At 35.6% G+C, this 18,752-nt stretch overlaps 1 protein-coding gene across 5 annotated transcripts in view; it reads left to right on the top strand.

Moving 5' to 3' along the window:
* The window catches only part of LOC107723498 (rho guanine nucleotide exchange factor 1-like), a 40,697-nt gene that overhangs the window by 13,004 nt on the left and 8,941 nt on the right, over positions 1-18,752 (top strand). The window contains exons 2-15 of one of the 5 annotated variants that reach the window (XM_016532153.1): positions 1,451-1,515; positions 4,012-4,098; positions 4,960-5,073; positions 5,814-5,912; positions 7,516-7,558; positions 7,653-7,758; positions 7,966-8,106; positions 12,496-12,525; positions 14,074-14,191; positions 14,306-14,357; positions 14,672-14,677; positions 15,271-15,447; positions 16,310-16,424; positions 17,388-17,399. In XM_016532153.1, coding sequence (XP_016387639.1) covers positions 1,489-1,515; positions 4,012-4,098; positions 4,960-5,073; positions 5,814-5,912; positions 7,516-7,558; positions 7,653-7,758; positions 7,966-8,106; positions 12,496-12,525; positions 14,074-14,191; positions 14,306-14,357; positions 14,672-14,677; positions 15,271-15,447; positions 16,310-16,424; positions 17,388-17,399 — 1,127 coding nt within the window. In that variant the 5' untranslated portion in view covers positions 1,451-1,488. Of the gene's footprint in view, positions 1-1,450; positions 1,516-4,011; positions 4,099-4,959; positions 5,074-5,813; positions 5,913-7,515; positions 7,559-7,652; positions 7,759-7,965; positions 8,107-12,495; positions 12,526-14,073; positions 14,192-14,305; positions 14,358-14,671; positions 14,705-15,270; positions 15,448-16,309; positions 16,425-17,387; positions 17,400-18,752 lie in introns of all 5 variants that reach the window. The other 4 variants (XM_016532152.1, XM_016532155.1, XM_016532154.1 and 1 more) reach the window with 4 other exon arrangements.

The raw sequence follows: 18,752 nt of genomic DNA, 5'->3' as shown, positions 1-18,752 counted from the left end.
AAAAAAAAAAAAGTTATTATATTTGTTTTGAGTTGTTTTATTTATTTATTATATTAATTTATTTTCTAAACTTAATACTTAAATAGTTAAATACTAAAATAGTTTAAAACTCTTTATTTATTTATTATTATATAGCAACAACAGTCATTTTCTGTCATTAAAAATTATTTACTTAAAAATTTAATGAACTTCTTATATACATTTTATCAATTGAAATGATTTGAATATCAGTTGAATAAAAAACTGCTTAGCTTTTGTATTATTTTGGTGTCTTTTGTATTATTTTAATTGTTAGAGTTCAAGAGGTCAAGACCTCTGCAAGACAGAAATCTCCATTTTATGTGGTTTACAGACATTTATGTATTGCAGACTAGCTTCTGTTCATGCTTATTTGATAATATTTCATGGAACATATGTTTGATGAAAATAAAGAGCACATATAAGTTCTCTCTACAAATTAAAACATCATATTTCTATCTGTAATGCATTGAAACACTAATGGGACCCCAAAGAGTACCCGAGTTGTGGAAAGTGCCATAAATCTTTTCACCTTACGCTTTTGTGTGTCATACTCTTGTGTATGTGTTTGTCCCTCCTTGTCTTTTTCCTTTGTTTTATGCTCTCTGATACTCTGAACATGACTTTTGCAGACAGGTTGACAAAAAATGGCTGTGATCGTTTCCTGAGGAAATTACACCCACTTCCTTTCTCTCTCTCTCTCTTTTCTCTTTATGCTTGCCTGCACTATAGACGCTGCTCTTTGGAAAGCTTTGAAGATCTCAGAGACATGGCTGATTAAAGCAGCTGATAAAACCAGAACACAAACACAGCTCCATTAGCGGTTATTTTAGGCCTGTGCTATCGTACTGCTCCAGTGCAGAGGACAAGGCCATTGTCTGAACAGTTGCATGCGGTAGTCTGGTATGCAAAGGCATTCCCCAGCTATCTGCCTTTTTTTTTTTTTTCTTCTTTTTTTTGTCCAGAAGTCAGTGCACTTTCACTGCGAGACTCAATACAGTCGATTTATGCCGTCATTGATGTTCATTGAGATTAGATCATAAGAAGCAAACAAACCTTTTCAAATCTCTCCTGTAGTAAAGATATCATATCTATTATTCCAAAGGTGGAGAATAATAAGGAAAGGAACACAACAAATAAACTGAATTCTAGATCGTTTGACCGCTGAGAACTGAAGTCACTATTATTCATTCATAACCATCTTTATTGGTAGACCGCATCTGGGTCTAGTTCTTCCACATTGGTCTGTCTGTTATTGATTTATTGACTGATCTTGATGTTGTTGTTCGCCGCTTTATATACTTTTATCCTATGGCCCAATTGGATTTGCTCCTGGCAGTATGTTTGTATGTGCTCAGCTTTGTGTTTGTATTAGCTTGTCTTGTTGACAAAGGACGCCATTCCAGGCTTTCATGATGTTGTGTCTTTGCAGGAGCCCGGTTTACCGGTGTTGGTGCGACCTACGACAGCATGGATTGCGATGACGCACATAACGGGGTAAAGACATCTGAAGCTGCCAGTGTTTGTTTGTTTCCATTCATTCTTGATGTTCTTATAAGGGGCCTGCTTCTGATTTGGTAACAGAGATGGCGTAATCACAGTTTCCAACATTATTACAAAACCAACTAGAGTACGAATTTTCAAGGTGGTTTTCAGGAGGCCTCAAGGGGGTGCTTGGGAGTTTGTGGAAAATTTCACAGAAATTTTTTTTTTTAAATTATTTTTAATGTATTAATTAATTTAATTATAAATTTTTTTAAATAGTAATTACAGTTTTATTATTATTAATGTAGTTTTTAATTTAGTGTTTAATATAATACAACTAACTATAATTACATGTATTTCTGATTATTACAAATTTTGTACAATGCGCCTGGGAAACAGAATATTTTCACAGGAAAAAAAAAAGTGTAAGAAAAAATGTATTAATTAATCAAGTTAATATATTTTTATATATAATTATATTATTAAATGTGTTATTTTAATACATTACAATTAAATATTTAAGAAAATGTTATATTATTGTAAATGATGTATTGAAATGATATTTTTAATGTTGCCATGAATATAGCCATTGTTGCTGATAAACATAAATAAATAAATACATTTAGTTATTTGAATTTAATTTATTTAATTTGTTTTGGCTTTGGTACAAATTTAGTACAGTGTGCTTGGAAATTACGTTTTATTTAATAATTAATTTAAATAATATATATTGTAATTGCAATTTATTATTTAGTAGTAGTAGTAGTTAGTAAATGCTAATTATTTAATTGTTAAATGTTATATTTTTATAATATAACACTGTTTTATGTTCACATAACTGACTTAGAATCAGAAATATTAACGTGAAATCTAATAGGTACATTTGTTTAACAATAAACACAAAAATATGTGTTTATTGAAGTCATATGTATATGAAATGTATATTATTGAAGGGTAATAAAAGAGTTTTTATTTGTGTAATTAGATTAAAATCACATCTTATTAAAGACAATGAATGAACTAATACACAATGGCATAAACTGTCAGACATTACAGCTGCCAAGACACAAATGTTTCTGGATGCGTAATAAAATCAGGAATGTGCTGTAGTAGGTGGGGTGGCACAGCTGACTCGTCTCAGAGTGTCTTTTGCCGTGAGTTTACACTCCTCCATGTTCTCACCAACCCGAAGGGGGTCTAGCAGAGTCTGGGCCATACACTGGTAAACATAGCAGAGTTATGAGACACTATCATGCACAATCTCTGTAGTGAATCTTTCTGCTTTCTGTTTTATGCTAGATGGCAACAAGTGACGCGTTTATGAATCATTAATTCAACTGCTTTGTTCAAAACCACTAATTCATTCAGGAACAAAACACCACTGCTGTGATTTGCTCTGACATGATGTTGATCTGTGTTGACTGTTTTGTATCTCTCTCTCTGCTTAAAGTGATAGTTCACCTAAAAATTAACGTTCTGTCATCATTTGTTCACCCTCATGTTTTTCAAAACCTGTATGACTTGCAATCTGATACAGGTCGTACAGGTTTGGAGCGACATGAGGGTGAGTAAATGATAACAACATTACATTTTGACTGAACTATCCTTTAAATGTTTAGGAAACACACGCACAATTTATCTGAGATTAAAACATTTTCACAGAGAAAACACTAGCTCGATTTGTGCTTGTAGTATTTGTCACAATTGCTTGTTTGTTTCTACTAAAATAAACACTGTTAGTCTGTTGAATTGCTGGAGTTCGGCTTGCACATGGATTTTCAGCTTCTTTCCACTGAGTTCTTATTGCACAACAGCGACAGAGGAAATTTGTTCTCAGCAGCTCTCACAGTAGAACGCTGTTGCATTTACAGCCAGTGGCCAAGATTCATTGGACTGGTCTATGGAGTATTCCTCTGATTGAATTTTAGGTTTTTTTTATCAACAGGTAGAAAGAAATAGAAATATGATCACAGTGTTATCTCGTGTGAAAGAATGCACTTCATTTAGGTGCTAGAGTATGAATATTCAGTCACTCTCCTCCGTGTTTAAATGTTCTTCTTGGCTCCCTGAGCTCCGGTTCAGAGCATTAATTTTTTAATTTAGCCTCAAGTCAGAATATTTGTGGCAGCTACTCACTGTTTTCTCTTTTAATTATAATTTATCAGATAATGGCAGTATAATGTTACACATAGCATGTAACATTTGTTAAGGGCTTTGTTTTTAATCCATGATCATTTTTGTATTGTGGAAAGAACTGTATTGTGTCATTGGCTGCAATGCTTTTTTTTTTTTTTTTACTTTCTTAACAAAACTTTAACCTCTTTATTGAATTTGTTCGTACATTTTCCTACTGTGGAATATTGAAGCCTGGCCCCGGGCCATCAAGTCATCCTTATTGTCCTGTAATGAAACTCAGTCTACTAATCTAAAGAGCATGAACCTGCAAACATCGTTTTACAAGATTATGTCTGTTAATGCTTTCTTCATCTCTTCTTTGTCTCTCGACAGCGCGGGCCATCAGGTGCTCAGTGTTCAAATCCAGCCATGAACATAATTGGAGCAGAGGATGAAGACTTTGAGAATGATGAGCAACCTGTGAGTTATACTTTAGCTCAGAACTAGTATGGATGGAAATAGTGAATATTCCTGTTCCTTAATGATTCTTTTAGAATCTTTGAGGTAGAAATATTTGGAATAATTCCTTTTCATTTATATTTCTAATTTAAGCAGATATAAGTGTTTAGAAATATATTTCATGCAATTCTTAATGTTATAGTGCAGTACAGATTTGGCATAAATGCAATGCAATAATTTGTAAATGTATTAAATAAAATGGTATACTAAAACAATTTTGTAACAGCATGCATCAACAAAACCCTGGTCCTTAACTTCAAATGCTCACAAGCCTTAAACAATTAGTTATATAAAAATATTAGGATTATATACTGTACACTACCATTCGAATTTGTTTTGTTTTGTTTTTTGCTTGGAAGAAAATGCATACTTTTCAGCAAGTTTGCATTAAATTGTTCAAAAGTGACAGTAAAGAAATATAAAATGTAAAAAATATATATATAATTTAAATGAATGCTGTACTCTTCAACCTTCTATTCATCAAATTATCCTGATATTTTGATAATAAGAAATGTTGCCTGAGCAGCAAATCAGCATATCAGAATGATTGATTTCTGAAGGATCATGTGACACTGAAGACTGGAGTAATGGCTGATGAAAATTTAGCTTTGCCATCACAGGAATAAATAAAAAAAATTTTACACTTAGAATAAAATACATTTAAATGGAAAACAGTTATTTTAAATTATGACCTTTCACAGTATTTTTGATCAAATAAATGTTGACTTTGTGAGTATAAGAGACTTCTTTCAGAACATTTAAAAAATCTTCCCATTTATTATTATTATTACTTTTTATTTCTGTAATCACTTTTTTTCTCAGATGGTGGATGATCAGTGCAGTCACTTTAACAGTATTGAGCTGTTGAAGTCCAGGCCCACCCACCTACTGGTCTTCATTCATCATGTCATGTTACAGTTTGACTGTGCTCCTGTGGTAAGAACTTAAACGATGTGTGGCTGTTTATTTTTGTGAGTGCGCAATGCATGCATGCATTTACTTTACTATGTGAGGCTCAGTGTGTTTCTTACATTACCTCTTGTTCAGCTATGAATCTTGTGTGTGTTTTGAGGGTGGGTGTGTCATGTATTTAGATGTGATTTAAAGCATGAGTATTTCTTCCTTTATTTGGCATGCAGCCAATGCGGTCTACCCCAGGTACCGTCTCCCAGATCCCAAATCCTTCATCTCTTTCTTCATTCAACTTCAGAACTGTTCAGATAGGATAAATCTCACAGATGTTGATTTTCAGAAAAATGTAAACTATTTAGAGCATAACCATTCATTAAATTTGATTTAGTGATATCTGTGGTCAAGGGAAAAATAAAATGAAGGTGGACATCTTACCCTATATTGTTTTCCTTTAATATAATATTGAGTTTGACAAGTTATGTTTGCTTTCAAATCCAAATGTTGTGTTCATTAATTTTCGATTGGTCCATTTGTCCCTGTCATCCCTCCTAATACTCTTTTCTCACTGGTCAGCATGTGCTCTGAAAAAGTCTCTGAAATTTTGAAATGTTTAGTTGCTTCTCCATTCAGTCAATAAAGCCAACTTATAGGTTAACCTAGCATGTATTACTATCCCTCTATTCTTGGTGTCTAAATCTGTCAGTTTTGTCTTTCTTTAATCTTCCTCACTCGATCTCTCTCTCTTTCTTTTCCCCTTGTCTTAGCTATGCTACCTTCATGCTGACCTCTTCAAGAACTTCAATGCCAAAGACACCAAGAAGCACTTTGGGGAATTCTACAACAATTTCTTGGAAAAAGGAGCGGTATGTGAACAAGAAGGGTTCTAGACATTCGGCTGTTGAGTTTGTTTATCACTTTACAAGTCGGCCTCTCTGTTCTGTCACACTTTTCAGTCCACCCCTTATTTTATTGTCTATGATTTTGTTAGACCCCCTAAAGGAATGCTGGGGATTTTTTTTTTTGAAGCTGTATTTTATTTATCACACAGGTGATCTGCTGTCCGTCAATCTTATCTTTGAGCTCGTTTTCTTTCAAAGTGAAGAAAGCTGTCTAATGTTTTAGTATATTGTTTTCTGAAATAATGAGGCAGATTAATATGAAAATACACACGGAACAAATAAAAAGACAAGTGCAGCAAGTACGAAAAAAAAAGAAGAGATTTGTAAAGACATTTCTGGTGAAATAAAAATGCAGAATGGTAGTTGATGCATAACCCTCACATGTCCATGGACGGCTTTTATCATTAAGAGTTTTCAAAAAAATTATTTATGAATCATAAAAACAAAATTTTAAAAATGTTTTTAAAAGTACAAATGTTCCATGTAACCTCAATTAATTAGAAAGCTGTTTAAAATGATTTTAGACCAATAAAGTTGTATCATAGCTTGAAATTTGCATTAAAATGACTGAAATCTTTGTCAAGTTAGGCTGTTTTTAATTACATTAATGGGATTGAATGTAGTTCTTATTTCTGTGCTTTTTCATGTCATATTTGCTATGGGTGAGATTTATGGTTCTTTCTGACTGTCATTAGATGCAATTAGAAATGGACAGTATGTTACTCAGTTCTTTCTTTCAATTTCATATGATATATCAGGTCATTTCGTCGGTTTCTCCCCAATCTGTCTCTGTTTAGACTTGATTTCATTGTTTGAAGTTTCTGTCTTTTTCCTCCGGTCTGTCTGCCTGCCCCTTCTGTCCAATGTAACTTTTTTCTGCATTCTTTACCCCTCTTTTAGAAATGTTTTCTTTCTCTGTCTCTCTTTTTTCTCTGTTTGTCCGACCCTGACTTCCTGCTTTGAGTCATGGGAATGACCTCCCCTGATCAATGACTGCTTCCCCCCCCCCCTTTTCATGTTTTATTTTTATGTTTAGTCTTTCTTTTCCTATTGAATATTTCTCTCTCTGTGCACATTTTGAGTTGACATTAAAGCTATGGACCTGTGGACTGAGCTGAAAATGAAATGGAAGAAAGTAGTTCTCTGGTTATTTATATTGTTGTGACCTCTGGTGGTGCTGTACTGCATTACATCTAACACTGGAGGACAATATAAAAGTTTTAGCTTATATTTTATAATGTCCTCCATACTTATTTATTTGAAATAAAACCTAGAGTTAACTGTAATTTGTTTATAATTATCCTTTATTTGTTTATTCTCTCTTCCAGATTCTTAAAGTATCTATGCCAAATAACTTAGCCTCTGAAAGAAAGTAGTTCTCTGGTTATTTATATTGTTGTGACCTCTGGTGGTGCTGTACTGCATTACATCTAACACTGGAGGACAATATCAAAGTTTTAGCTTATATTTTATAATGTCCTCTCCATACTTATTTATTTGAAATAAAACCTAGAGTTAACTGTAATTTGTTTATAATTATCCTTTATTTGTTTATTCTCTCTTCCAGATTCTTAAAGTATCTATGCCAAATAACTTAGCCTCTGAACTGGGTGAGTGAAATCAGATCACTGCACTTAATGTTAATATTGTGTTATTGCCGTAGTTACATTAAATCCATTTATCTCTCTCACTGTGGTCCTTCAGATCGCATGCGTCCTGAAATGATTAACGAAGAACAACAAAAACGCTTTGCTTATGAAATACAGTTCATGCAGAGTCCAGAGATACTGCGGCAGCTGGATGACTTCAGGTGAGAGTCACGGGGCCCGCAAGTATATTTCAAAATAAAGTGAACCTGGAGCACTTTGCATTCACAATGCACATTATGTTTACATATAAGATTACATTTTTGTAAAGTCTTGGAAAAGCTAAATGTCAGGCCCTGTTAACAAGTACTCATCTATCCCTGGTGCTCGATTACCATACCTGTCTACCTTTTACTTGTTTCCCACATTAGGCAAAAGAGGATGATGGGAATGACTCCCAATGAGCATGAACTAAATGACGTGGAATCCCATCGTCCAACCGACCGCATCCCTATGGAGATGAAGGAGAAGGCAGTAGCTGAATCCTTGCTGGAAAGGATGTTTGAGGCCAAGTAAGAACTGTTATTATAAGAAATTTTACACACACACATACACACAACGTTATTAGCTCCAACTCGGTTAACTTATTGTTGATTTTTCTGAAGTGATTAACGTTACGTGTATTCACAAGCTGTTTTATTTACGGTATAAATGCTTGGAAATAATATTTAACGTTTTCAAGTCCATTCATCATTTGTAGCACGCAAGCCACCCAATAATCGCAATAAGCTTTGTGCTTTGTTACTTATATTAAAACACAAAGTGTCATGTCAGCCTTCTGTCAACTTCATAATAAAATACTACAAACAATAAATGTGTTTTTATGCTCTTAAATTTGTAGTTTAAGATTTAAGTTTGCATGTGAATCAATGATATTTTCCTCTTTAATATTTGCAGCATGAAATAAACTAATAAATATTTGAATGCATGTTGAAAAAATCAGACGAATACAAACAAAGCGCGCTTCAGCTTCCACTCTCCTCAGACTCAGGCCGAGAGAATTCTGATATGCTGTCGGAAGGGCCGGGCCCATGCAGGGCTCTATTCGTTCCTACGTTTCAATTAGCCTAAAGGTTCCCCCTCGGCTCGGCGGGCCCCCAATACGCCCGGGCCCATATGCACCTGCATACCCTGCATACCCAGACGCTATATAATATATACACACACACACACACACATTCATTTGACAAATAAAATAAAATGGTTATTATTATTAATATTATCTTATTTAACAGATTAATTTATAGTTTATAAATTTAGAATTGCTATTAATGCATCCCTAGTTTTGGTGGAATTATCCCATTTGTTACGGTGAGTTTACAGGGTGTCTGTTTTCTCTTTTGACGGTACCAGGTACTGTACCCAGTGGAAAACCCCCAAAAAGTGAACCGTACCGAGCCTTACCATGCTGTACCATGCAGTGGAAAAGCGCCATTTGACTCTCATGTCATGGTTGTAAGAGAACCAGCAGGTGCTCTGGTCTTGTCTGAAACACAGAGCCAGACCTTTGCCTATTGCTGCCCTCCGCAGTGCCTAACCTATAATCTGAGCCTGTTTCTAACTGTCTGCTGTGGGATTTTTGTGGTGCCCTGCTGAGTCAAACACCATCTATGCAGTGGGGAAGAGCATCACAAACACTTCTCCCTCTCGATTCACCTAGACAGAATACAGCTATTGTCAAATCTGCATTCACAGCGGATCAGAACCCCTGAGTCTCTGTCGATATTCACTCACCGGCTGCTAAGTGATGCCTATTGAATGTGTCATACTGCACAGGATCTTCTTGCTGCTGGGCTGTTTGACCTCTTGCAGTGAATTCTATAATAGCAGTATCAGAATTCACTCCACTCTCTGTTGTGCTTTATATGCAGTTCAATTAACTATAAAGATCAGCTGATGTATCCATTGAAGTTTCATTCTTGGCTCTAAAATTGTTCTTTTGTTGTAGATGGGGCTTCTTTGCTTAAACTGATGCAGTTCAGTCACCTTTTGAAAACGTAAGGCAAAAGTTAAATGGTTGTTTACCTAAAATGGACATGGTTTAAAACCAATATAATTTTTCAGTTTTTCTTAAAACACAGATATTTAGGAGATATTTAGTACAATGACAAGGCTGCTCTTTTCCAGAACAAAAAGTACAAACAAAACAAAACAATAATGAGTGTAGTCTATATGACTTATGTGCTGTATTCCTAGTTGTATTCCCACAGTATATTGGTACCATAATGATTATCTGCCAATAATAGAGATATTTTAAGAAATGTATTGGTCAGTATTGGATATTTAGCCATCCCTTATTGTTACATATTTTTCATACTGTTATAAAGTAATTAAATTCACTTTTAAAATGATTGATTTAAGTTTTTAGTGTGTGTATTTGTTTATTTATTTAATTTACACAACAGTTAAAGTTTACGATCAGAATTTTTTAAAAAGGAATTAAGACTTATTTCGCAAGGACACATTTAAATGTCAAAAGTGACAATACGAACATTTGTAATAATACAAGAGATTTCTGTTTCAAATAAATGCTGTTCTTTTTCATCACAAAACAATATTACTCTTTTACTGTATTTTCGATCAAACGAATGCAAATATCTGCCATTTATCAGCATTACATGAACATGTCTAATGATATAAGACAGAATTTTAATACCAGTATATTTCAGTTTCCAATCCTTGCAAATATTTTGTGCATTCCATGGAAGTAAATCATACTGATGACGTGAATGTGAGTGTAAAAAAGAAATCTAATTGCCAAGGAAAGGAAAACTGTTCCTTTAAGCAAAGCAACTTGGGTTCTTTAATTGTTAGTTCATCATGAAGGGTCAATGAGTGCAGTAGATTCACATTAGAGGGTAAACGTGGGGCTGTAAGCATTAATATTACACCCCACGGAAAGTGAGGACCCCATGCAGGACGTGAGACAGGAGGAGACTGTTGAGCCTTTTGCCTCCACTGAACACACACTGACAATCTGATTTCAGTTCATTATTTTTGCACAATAAAAGCCAGCATGGATAAACTGGTGCTCACTGCACACTGTACAGTAAAAAAACCACACACATCCCTCGGTTAAAAGGTTTATCCTGTGGACCATGTGTTGTGTAGTTCCTATCTGCATATATGAAAACAATAATACATTTTGTATTCGGTAGCATTCAGAAGTTGGGACTGTGGAAGATGCCCCATTTTTTAAATATGCCCCTTATGCTCACCATTTTTTCTGCTTTTTTTTAAATCTCAAATACAGTAATATTGTGAAATGTTATTACAATTTGAAAAAAGTGTTTTCTGTTTTAATATATTTTAAAATGTTATTTATTCCTGTTATGGCAAAGCTGGATTTTCAGCAGCCATTAATATGTTGGAAATGACTGAGAATAGTGAGTCAGATGTTGATTCAGTAATGCTCAAGTAAGGATTCATCAAACTGTGATCATTTGTGATTCTTTTTAAGTGATTGATTAAAAGAACTGGCTTATAAGAGACATTTGTTCATGAATCGGAAGTTCAGTATGCAGCCAGCCAGAATGCCATGTTGTTTTAGATTTATATTGCATTTATTTTGCAGTCTTTATATCTTAACATTTGATTCAGACTCCATTTGTTTTAGCACTCGGCAGTCGTGAATCCTGCAGTCCAAGGTGGTTTGGATGCTCTTCCTAGGCACACCTGTTCTTTCTATTAAAAACACACAATGTTACAACTTGAAGTCTGTCCTATTAATCTTGAAGAAAGAAATGGTGGCAAAGAGAGAGGAAGTGGTAGAGAGAGGATGGAGTCAGAAGTGCCACGCTGGCAGGAAGTCTCTGATCTCTGGCTCTCTGCCAGAGAGAATGATGGAAAGGGGGATGAGGCAGGGGTCAGGTTTGAGGCCAGAGACAAAAAAAAGAGAGCAAGAGACAAAAGCCGGTTTGCAATGAGACAGGACAGTTAATATTCCACCAGGGTAAAGTGACATTAAGAGATATAGAGGCTGCATTGCCAAAAAATGCATGTAAGACATTGTGTCTCACACATTCAGTGACATTATTAGAGTCATAATGCGTCCTCAGAGACTTCACACGGATTCTTTTGATGTCTAAGTGGCCTCAATATGGGTATTCAGTCTTCATATGCACTCACACAATCGTCCTCTGTTTTCCCAAACACTATCCGCTTCCTCTCGCTCAGTTTTTTTCCCCCTCATTCATTCTCCTCCCTCAGTACAACAGTAATGACCTCACTTACAGACGCTCTCATTGGCTGCACTCTTAATCTGAGAGGCGGATCAAGGTTTTTGACTGGCCAGACGATGGGGATTCCTTATCACACTCCTCATTTTTTTTTATTATCATAGGAAAACATAAGTGTCTGATTTCCATGTTCTTGCATGCCGGTTGCATCAGGCAAAAACACAGTTAAATAGCAAGTTCCACTGCCGGAGCGCTTCGCTTGCTTCTGGACATCGCCGTAGGACAATCTCAATGCCTTAGCAGAGTGTCGTCATAGTTTTTGCAGTTTGAGAAGATAGTGTACAGTAGATCAGACATCTAGGTTTGCAAGAGACCGTTTCATTGCATTGTTTTGTTTTTCAAAATTTGCCTGGAGTGCAATTTTTGATGCACTACCATTTTTTGTAGATCTTTTTTTAAATTTATTTATTTATTTTCATTTGCAAGTGAAAGAATATGTTCATTAGTTTGAATTCTACAAACAATACAACAGTTACTGTCATTTTGAGTCAGGAAAAGCTTGAACACTTCAGATTCCACCGTCCTAAAACAAGAGTTAAAAACCGGTAGAGAACGAGGGAGAAAAAATGTTACTTAACTTTAAGCGGTGAGTCCTTAAGACCAGCATTATACTGCATTTTTCCTTTGATATCCCTCTAATTATTTCTGTTTTGCTTTTTGCAGCCCCTCAATTGTTGCCGACAAGGACAAAAGGTGAGTTGTCTTTTTTCTTTATCTTCTTGTCTTTTTTTTTAAGTGCAGATCTTTTTCTATGTGATCATTGTTACATTATAGATTGGTGTGTTGTTTTGTGTCTTTATAACTTTTTGTTTGGTTTCTGTGTATGTCATTAAAGTCATTAAACAGTCACTTTAATGTAGTTGTATTTATTTACTTTTCTGTAGTTGTAAACATCTTTTCAAATGAAAATTTTGTTTTCATGAAGTTATCAGTCATTCCAGTTTATATTGTTTGGTTGGTCTTGCTAAGAAATGCAATATAAACATGTATTATGAAAAGAACTCCAGGCTGAAGTTAGATGGCGCACAATGTGTTTGTGAGAAAGGCTGTTAGTGGATGCTTGCAGCTGTTGCATTTGTTCATTTTGTCATGCACAGCTGCATCACTTAATCCATGTGTGCATGAGACAATGGGCATGCACATGTGCACAGTCTCCTCCTCCAGACTTCTGTCCCTCCCCTTCCCAGTCCTCCTCCCTCTCCCTCTTCTCTTTCTCCTCCTTTACTGGAGATTCTGCTGCTCTTTTAAAGTGAAGGAAATGGCTTGATGCCAATATTAAGATTCCCTATGAGGTACATGGACAATTTGATAGTACGCTAGGGGATTGCACTGACTAGTCGCAGATCACATGACTTCAGTTGCACTTTTTCAGTACATGCAGGAGGAAAATACCTCTGTACACACACCGTGTCTCACTGCAACTGTGTGACATTCATTATTTTTTTGTATAGTGAACTCAGAGGGCTAAAAATATACAATACCATTCAAAAGTTTGGGGTCAGTAAGATTTTTTTTTTTTAAAGAAATAAATACTTTTTTCAGCAAAGATGCATTAATTTGATCAAAAGTGATAGTAAAGACATTTTGTAATGTAAAAAAAATCTATTCATCAGAGAATTGTGAAAAAAAGAAATATATACAAAAATATTAAGCAGCACAACTGTTTTCAACATTGATAATTAATGAGAAATGTTTCTTGAGCGCCAAATCAGCATATTAAGAATGATTTCTGAAGGATCGTGTGACACTGAAGACTGGTAAAATGACTGCTGACAATTCAGATTTACCATCACACGGATAAATTACACTTTAAATATATGATATTAAATATATGAAAAATATGTTAAAATAGAAAACAGTTATTTTTAATTTGAATAATTTTTTTCACTGTTTTTGCTTTATTTTTAATCAAATAAATACATCCTTGATGAGCATGAAAGACATCTTTCAAAAATCTTACTGACCCCAAACTTTTAAGCAGTAATTTAATTGTATATGCAATGTAATACAAATTAGGTGAATTGTAAGTGCTGATGGTCTGAGTTTATTTAGAATACCAACATTTTGTGAACCACCCTAAAACCCATCAAGTGTCACACAAAGGGTGACAAAAACCCTAAATAACATGACCTTTTTTCCCCCAGAATTACACTGTTGAAGTAACAGATTAAGCTATAAAGCAGCTTTCCCCCCCAAATTTCAATATTCTTTGTAACCATTTCTGTTCTTTTATTCCTTTAGTAACTGCATCTTTGGAGCAGTTGCCATTTATATGAAGCACCTTAGCGTCAAGACCAGAGCACGTGACAACAAGAAGACTAAGTCAGGATGGCGGCCCTCTGTCCCTTCTGTGCTGAAGGTTAGATGATATGCTCCATAGTTCAGTATACAACTTAATTCTTCTGATTTTCACTTAATGATCTGAATTTGTGTTATCTTGTCTAATAGTATTGTTTCTTTTTCTGTTGAACAGCCATGGGGAACCAACAAACCAAACAAAATAGTCAAACCTTCTGCATTCACCCGTACGTACTCAGTACAATCTCTTCATCGCTCTCCCTCAGAATACACACCCTACTTACATCACACGCTCATTGACCAAACCTGCATTATTTCACTGTGCACATCGATTTGCATTCAACCATTTACACTAATTACCCATAACATCTCAGACACCTGTTAAGATCATTGAGACCAATGTACACAGAAACCAGAAGGAGCTTCTGTAGCTTATAGTATGAGAAACATTCATCATATATTTATTGAAATGCCTGCAAGATCAAAGATTGATGTAGAATTGAAAGGAACTTGTTTGTGTTGCTATGTTTTCCTCTTGCAGATGATGGTAAGCAAACTAGATTGGACTTTGAAGGTATTATGGTCTGTTCTTTGTGTAGATCCTCTCCTCTTGGATGGTACATTCCCTTGCTAATCAAATCTAATGCATGTTTGCATGTTCCACTTCAAACACATGGGTTTGTCTGTTGTTTTCGTTTCCTTATCCATCTATTTAGCCAATCTGATTTGATTTTCTGGTTGAGGTGGCTTTGGTTGTGATAACGTTTTCAAAAAGTATTTTTTTTAATGCTTGCTTACAAATCTTTTCATGATCTTAATGCTTCAATATACCACAGGTGATGTATTCACGAACAGATTTCAGATTATACTTTGCGCTGTTTTTGTGTGTGGTGTTTGTTTGTGTTTGGGTCCCCTTTTACTTAAGATTTATGGCCTTATTGGACCTTTGAAACACCCTTTCAATGAATGACTAACACTGTTGGATCAAACTCCTGATTTCCTCTCTCATCTAGTTGTCCATCTGTCACATCTACTTGTTAGAAACCACACAATGATCACACAATCATCTGTCAGTTTTTATGTTGCTTTTGATCCTTCCTCTTATCTCTCTCTTTTCTCTCTTACTTTTTCTCGGTCTAGTAAAGCAAACCAAACCAAGCGTCCCACCTCATCGAGTGTCCATAAGTGATAGTGGCACCACTCCAGTGCGGAAACCTGGTGTGGCAGGGTCAGGTAGCACACATGGCTCGGAGAGCAGTGAAGAGAAGACCATCAGCGTCAGTGTGACTCCTAGTCCCGACTCTCAGAGTGACACGGGTGAGGGTCGGAAAATGCCGCTTATGTGTTTTAGATTTAAGCACATTGGACATGTGGGAAATCGACTAACATGGTATATGTGAGTCTTCTGGAAATATAAAGGGGAATGAAAGTAATTTATACAAAGCTGCACTGCCACCATACTTAATCAGGGGTGCACCAATATTAAAATTGTGGCCGATACAGGCAAACCAATAATTATTTTCATGTTATGGCCAATGGCCATTAACAAATAAACGGCTGACAAATAAATAAAATAAAACACTAACTAAAATTTACATGCAAAAAAAATGAATTATGAAAAAAATGTCATTTTGAGATTTGCTAAAGATTACAATTTATCTGTATTATTACGTAGTTAATGTTTTTAATGATTTAACATTTTGTGAGCGTTAGATAGCAGGTAATCTAAATGTAAAAATTACTGTGTGCAATTCAGTGTTATTTTAGTAATATTTATATTCTCTTTTTTTCCTCTTTTATTTCAGTGCTTCACCGTAAACTTATTTCAATTAGCTGCCAAGGCAACATTTCTACTTTTCATTGTCCAGGTTTTCATGTAATATTTGTTTTTTGTTTTTTTTAACTTTATTTAAACTAATGAAAATTATTTTAATAGTTTTAGTTTCAGTTAACGATTATAACTCTGGTTCAATTAAATTTCTAATATTAGCTGATGGCAATAATCTTTTTTTTTTGTAAATCTATAATATCAACTGACAACTGGTACCAATATATTGTGATACCTAGATGCAGTGTGAAACAACACATACAAATATATAATGCTATAAGTGGGCTTTGATATTATTGAATGTCACCCTAGTGTTTCATATGTAGAAATGTTGTCTCTTTCCTCCTGTAGGTGTTAACAACAATCTTTCAGACCCCAGACCAGTTTCAGTGGGGGGAGATGCATCTCCTGTCAGCACTGGTGGGGGCATTGATATCCTTCCAGATGACAGTCAGGACAGTGGCAAGTAAGAAAGCAGGAACAGGAATGAGAAGCAGATAAAACATAACTAAGGAAGGGTGTAAAAACTCCCTGGCTGCTTTGTCTGGAAGCAGTGTGCTGTGTCCCTCCTGTGCTGCTGCTCCTGCTGCTGCCCGCAATATACGCTACCCTCCTTAAGGACAACAAAGACCAAGACAGTGCCTTACTGCGCATACATGCCTCCCTCCCTTTCCCCTCCTATCCTAACTCCCTTTCTTCCCACTTTCATTTTTTTTCTCTGCATTTTGCTGCCTCCTTTTGTTTTTTTACCTTTATGTCTGTTTGTTCCTTGTCCCACCTGATGTTTTGCAATGTCAGTCATTTTTGTTAGCTTTCAGTTTAGTTTACCCGTGTTTTACAGTCTTTCTTCGCATCCAGTCAGCGCTATGTTCCGCAATGTTGCGCCAAGGCATGACGCCATCAAAATAGGCAGATTCTGTCTGAATTTGAGCAAATATTATGACTGCCCAACTATTTGAAAGGTTGTGTTTTTGCTTCTTCAATTAGTAGGAATATATTTAGCAGATGCTGTCATCCAAAGTGACTTACAGTGCACATATATTTTGATGGAGCAACCTGATGTTCTGCAGTTACAGGTACAATGGTGATATTTACTTGTGGGATTTGAAACAGCAACATTCTGGATTTCAAACATAAACTTGACTTAGAAACTTAATGTAGCTTCTTTACCTTACTGTTTACAGTATATGACATAAAACGTCTGTAACTGGATTAGCTGTGCATTTGCTCGCGCAACTGTCCTTCATGTGGGAGCATTGTTCGTTGCTGTTGTCCGTTGTTGTACGCTCTGTCTCGCTTTGTTGCTGGCCTTGAGATTGTGTTCAGGGAAGCGTTGAGGTAATAGTTGGAAGTTTTGGTTGGGTGTTTGTTAATAGACGATTTGTTCTCGGTTATTCTGTAACTGTTCGTTCGCCCTATGTTTTTACAGAAAGAAGACAAGGTGGGTCTGCATGGTTGTCTCTGGGATTTTCTGCCAGCCTCAACTGCTACTGATGCACACATGTTCTCTTATTAAAAACAAATTATATTACATTTTATTATTCAGAAAACATTGTACAATGAATGGCATGGTTTTTAAGCTTTAGATTCATATTTAGACTCACACAGACACTCATACTCACTGCATGGCTAAGTATGGTTCTTCTCAGGTTTTTGGGCTTTAGGGATTGAGGGCAGAAGTATCTGCTTTTTGGGACGCTTTGCACGAATGGAGCCCACTTATTAGCTGATAGTGTTTTATACTAGTATAATTGAGGTGTTCAAATGCACTGATATGCTGTAAATGACACATTAGAAAGAGCTGGAGATGTTTGTTAATGTGGATACCAGAAGGGTCTTTGAACTGATGGGGCTGAATGAATCTCCCTGGTGAACTAGTGCTAATAACAGGATATCTATTGGTTTAGACATTATTTGTCTTCACATTTCACTTACTGTTTCTTCTTCATCACTGTTCAATTTTCTGTTTCTGTCATCTGTTCATGTTACCTTTGGTCTGTGGTCTTTAACCTCACTATCATCCACTGTCCCTTCCACATTTCTGCTACTTCATTACCCCTTTCCTTTCCTTTCCTTTCCTTCTGCTACTTCATTACCCCTTTCCTTTCCTTTCCTTTCCTTTCCTTTCCTTTCCTTTCCTTTCCTTCCCTTCCCTTCTTTTTTCATTCTTTATTTCCCCATTTCATTTTTCATTTGCTTCCTTTTCTTATTCCTCTTCCTATAATTGCCTTTTCTTTTTGTTTCCTTTTTCTACTTCTTTCCTTCCTTCCTCTTTTTCTTCTTTCTTTTTTTGTTTCCTTTTTCCTTTCCTTCCTTTTCTTTTTCCCCTTTCCTTTCCTTTTTTCATTTCTTTTATTTTATTCCCTTTCCTTTCCTTTCCTTCCACTTCCTTTTTCCTTTTTTTGTTTGCTTTTTCCTTTCTTTCTGTCCTCTTCCTACTATTTTTCTTTCCTTATTCTTCCTATTTCCCCATTCATTTCCTCTCCCCCTTTCCTTCCTTTTCTTTCCGTTGCTTCTTATTCCTTTTTCTTTCCCCCTTTCTCATCTTCTCTTCTCCCCTTTTCATTCCGTGGTCTTTCCTTCCTCTCCTTTTCTATCTCTTCTTCTTCCTTTTCCTGTTCTTTTGTTTATTTTTTCCTTCCCTTTCTATTCCTTTCCTCCTACTTCCATTCTCGTTCCTTTTCTTATTCTTCTTTTTCCTCTACCTTTTCCCTTTCCTCAACCCCCCCCCCTCTCTTGGGTGTTTAGGAATGTGCGGCGGAGCGAGAGCCTTTGCGTGGAGCGCCGTAACTCT

The sequence above is a fragment of the Sinocyclocheilus rhinocerous genome, unplaced genomic scaffold (genome assembly GCF_001515625.1).
Source record: "Sinocyclocheilus rhinocerous isolate Xijiao unplaced genomic scaffold, SAMN03320098_v1.1 scaffold241, whole genome shotgun sequence".
Lineage (NCBI taxonomy): Eukaryota > Metazoa > Chordata > Actinopteri > Cypriniformes > Cyprinidae > Sinocyclocheilus > Sinocyclocheilus rhinocerous.
Note: the sequence above shows the minus strand (reverse complement) of the source record. Positions and strands in the feature narration are given on the sequence as shown.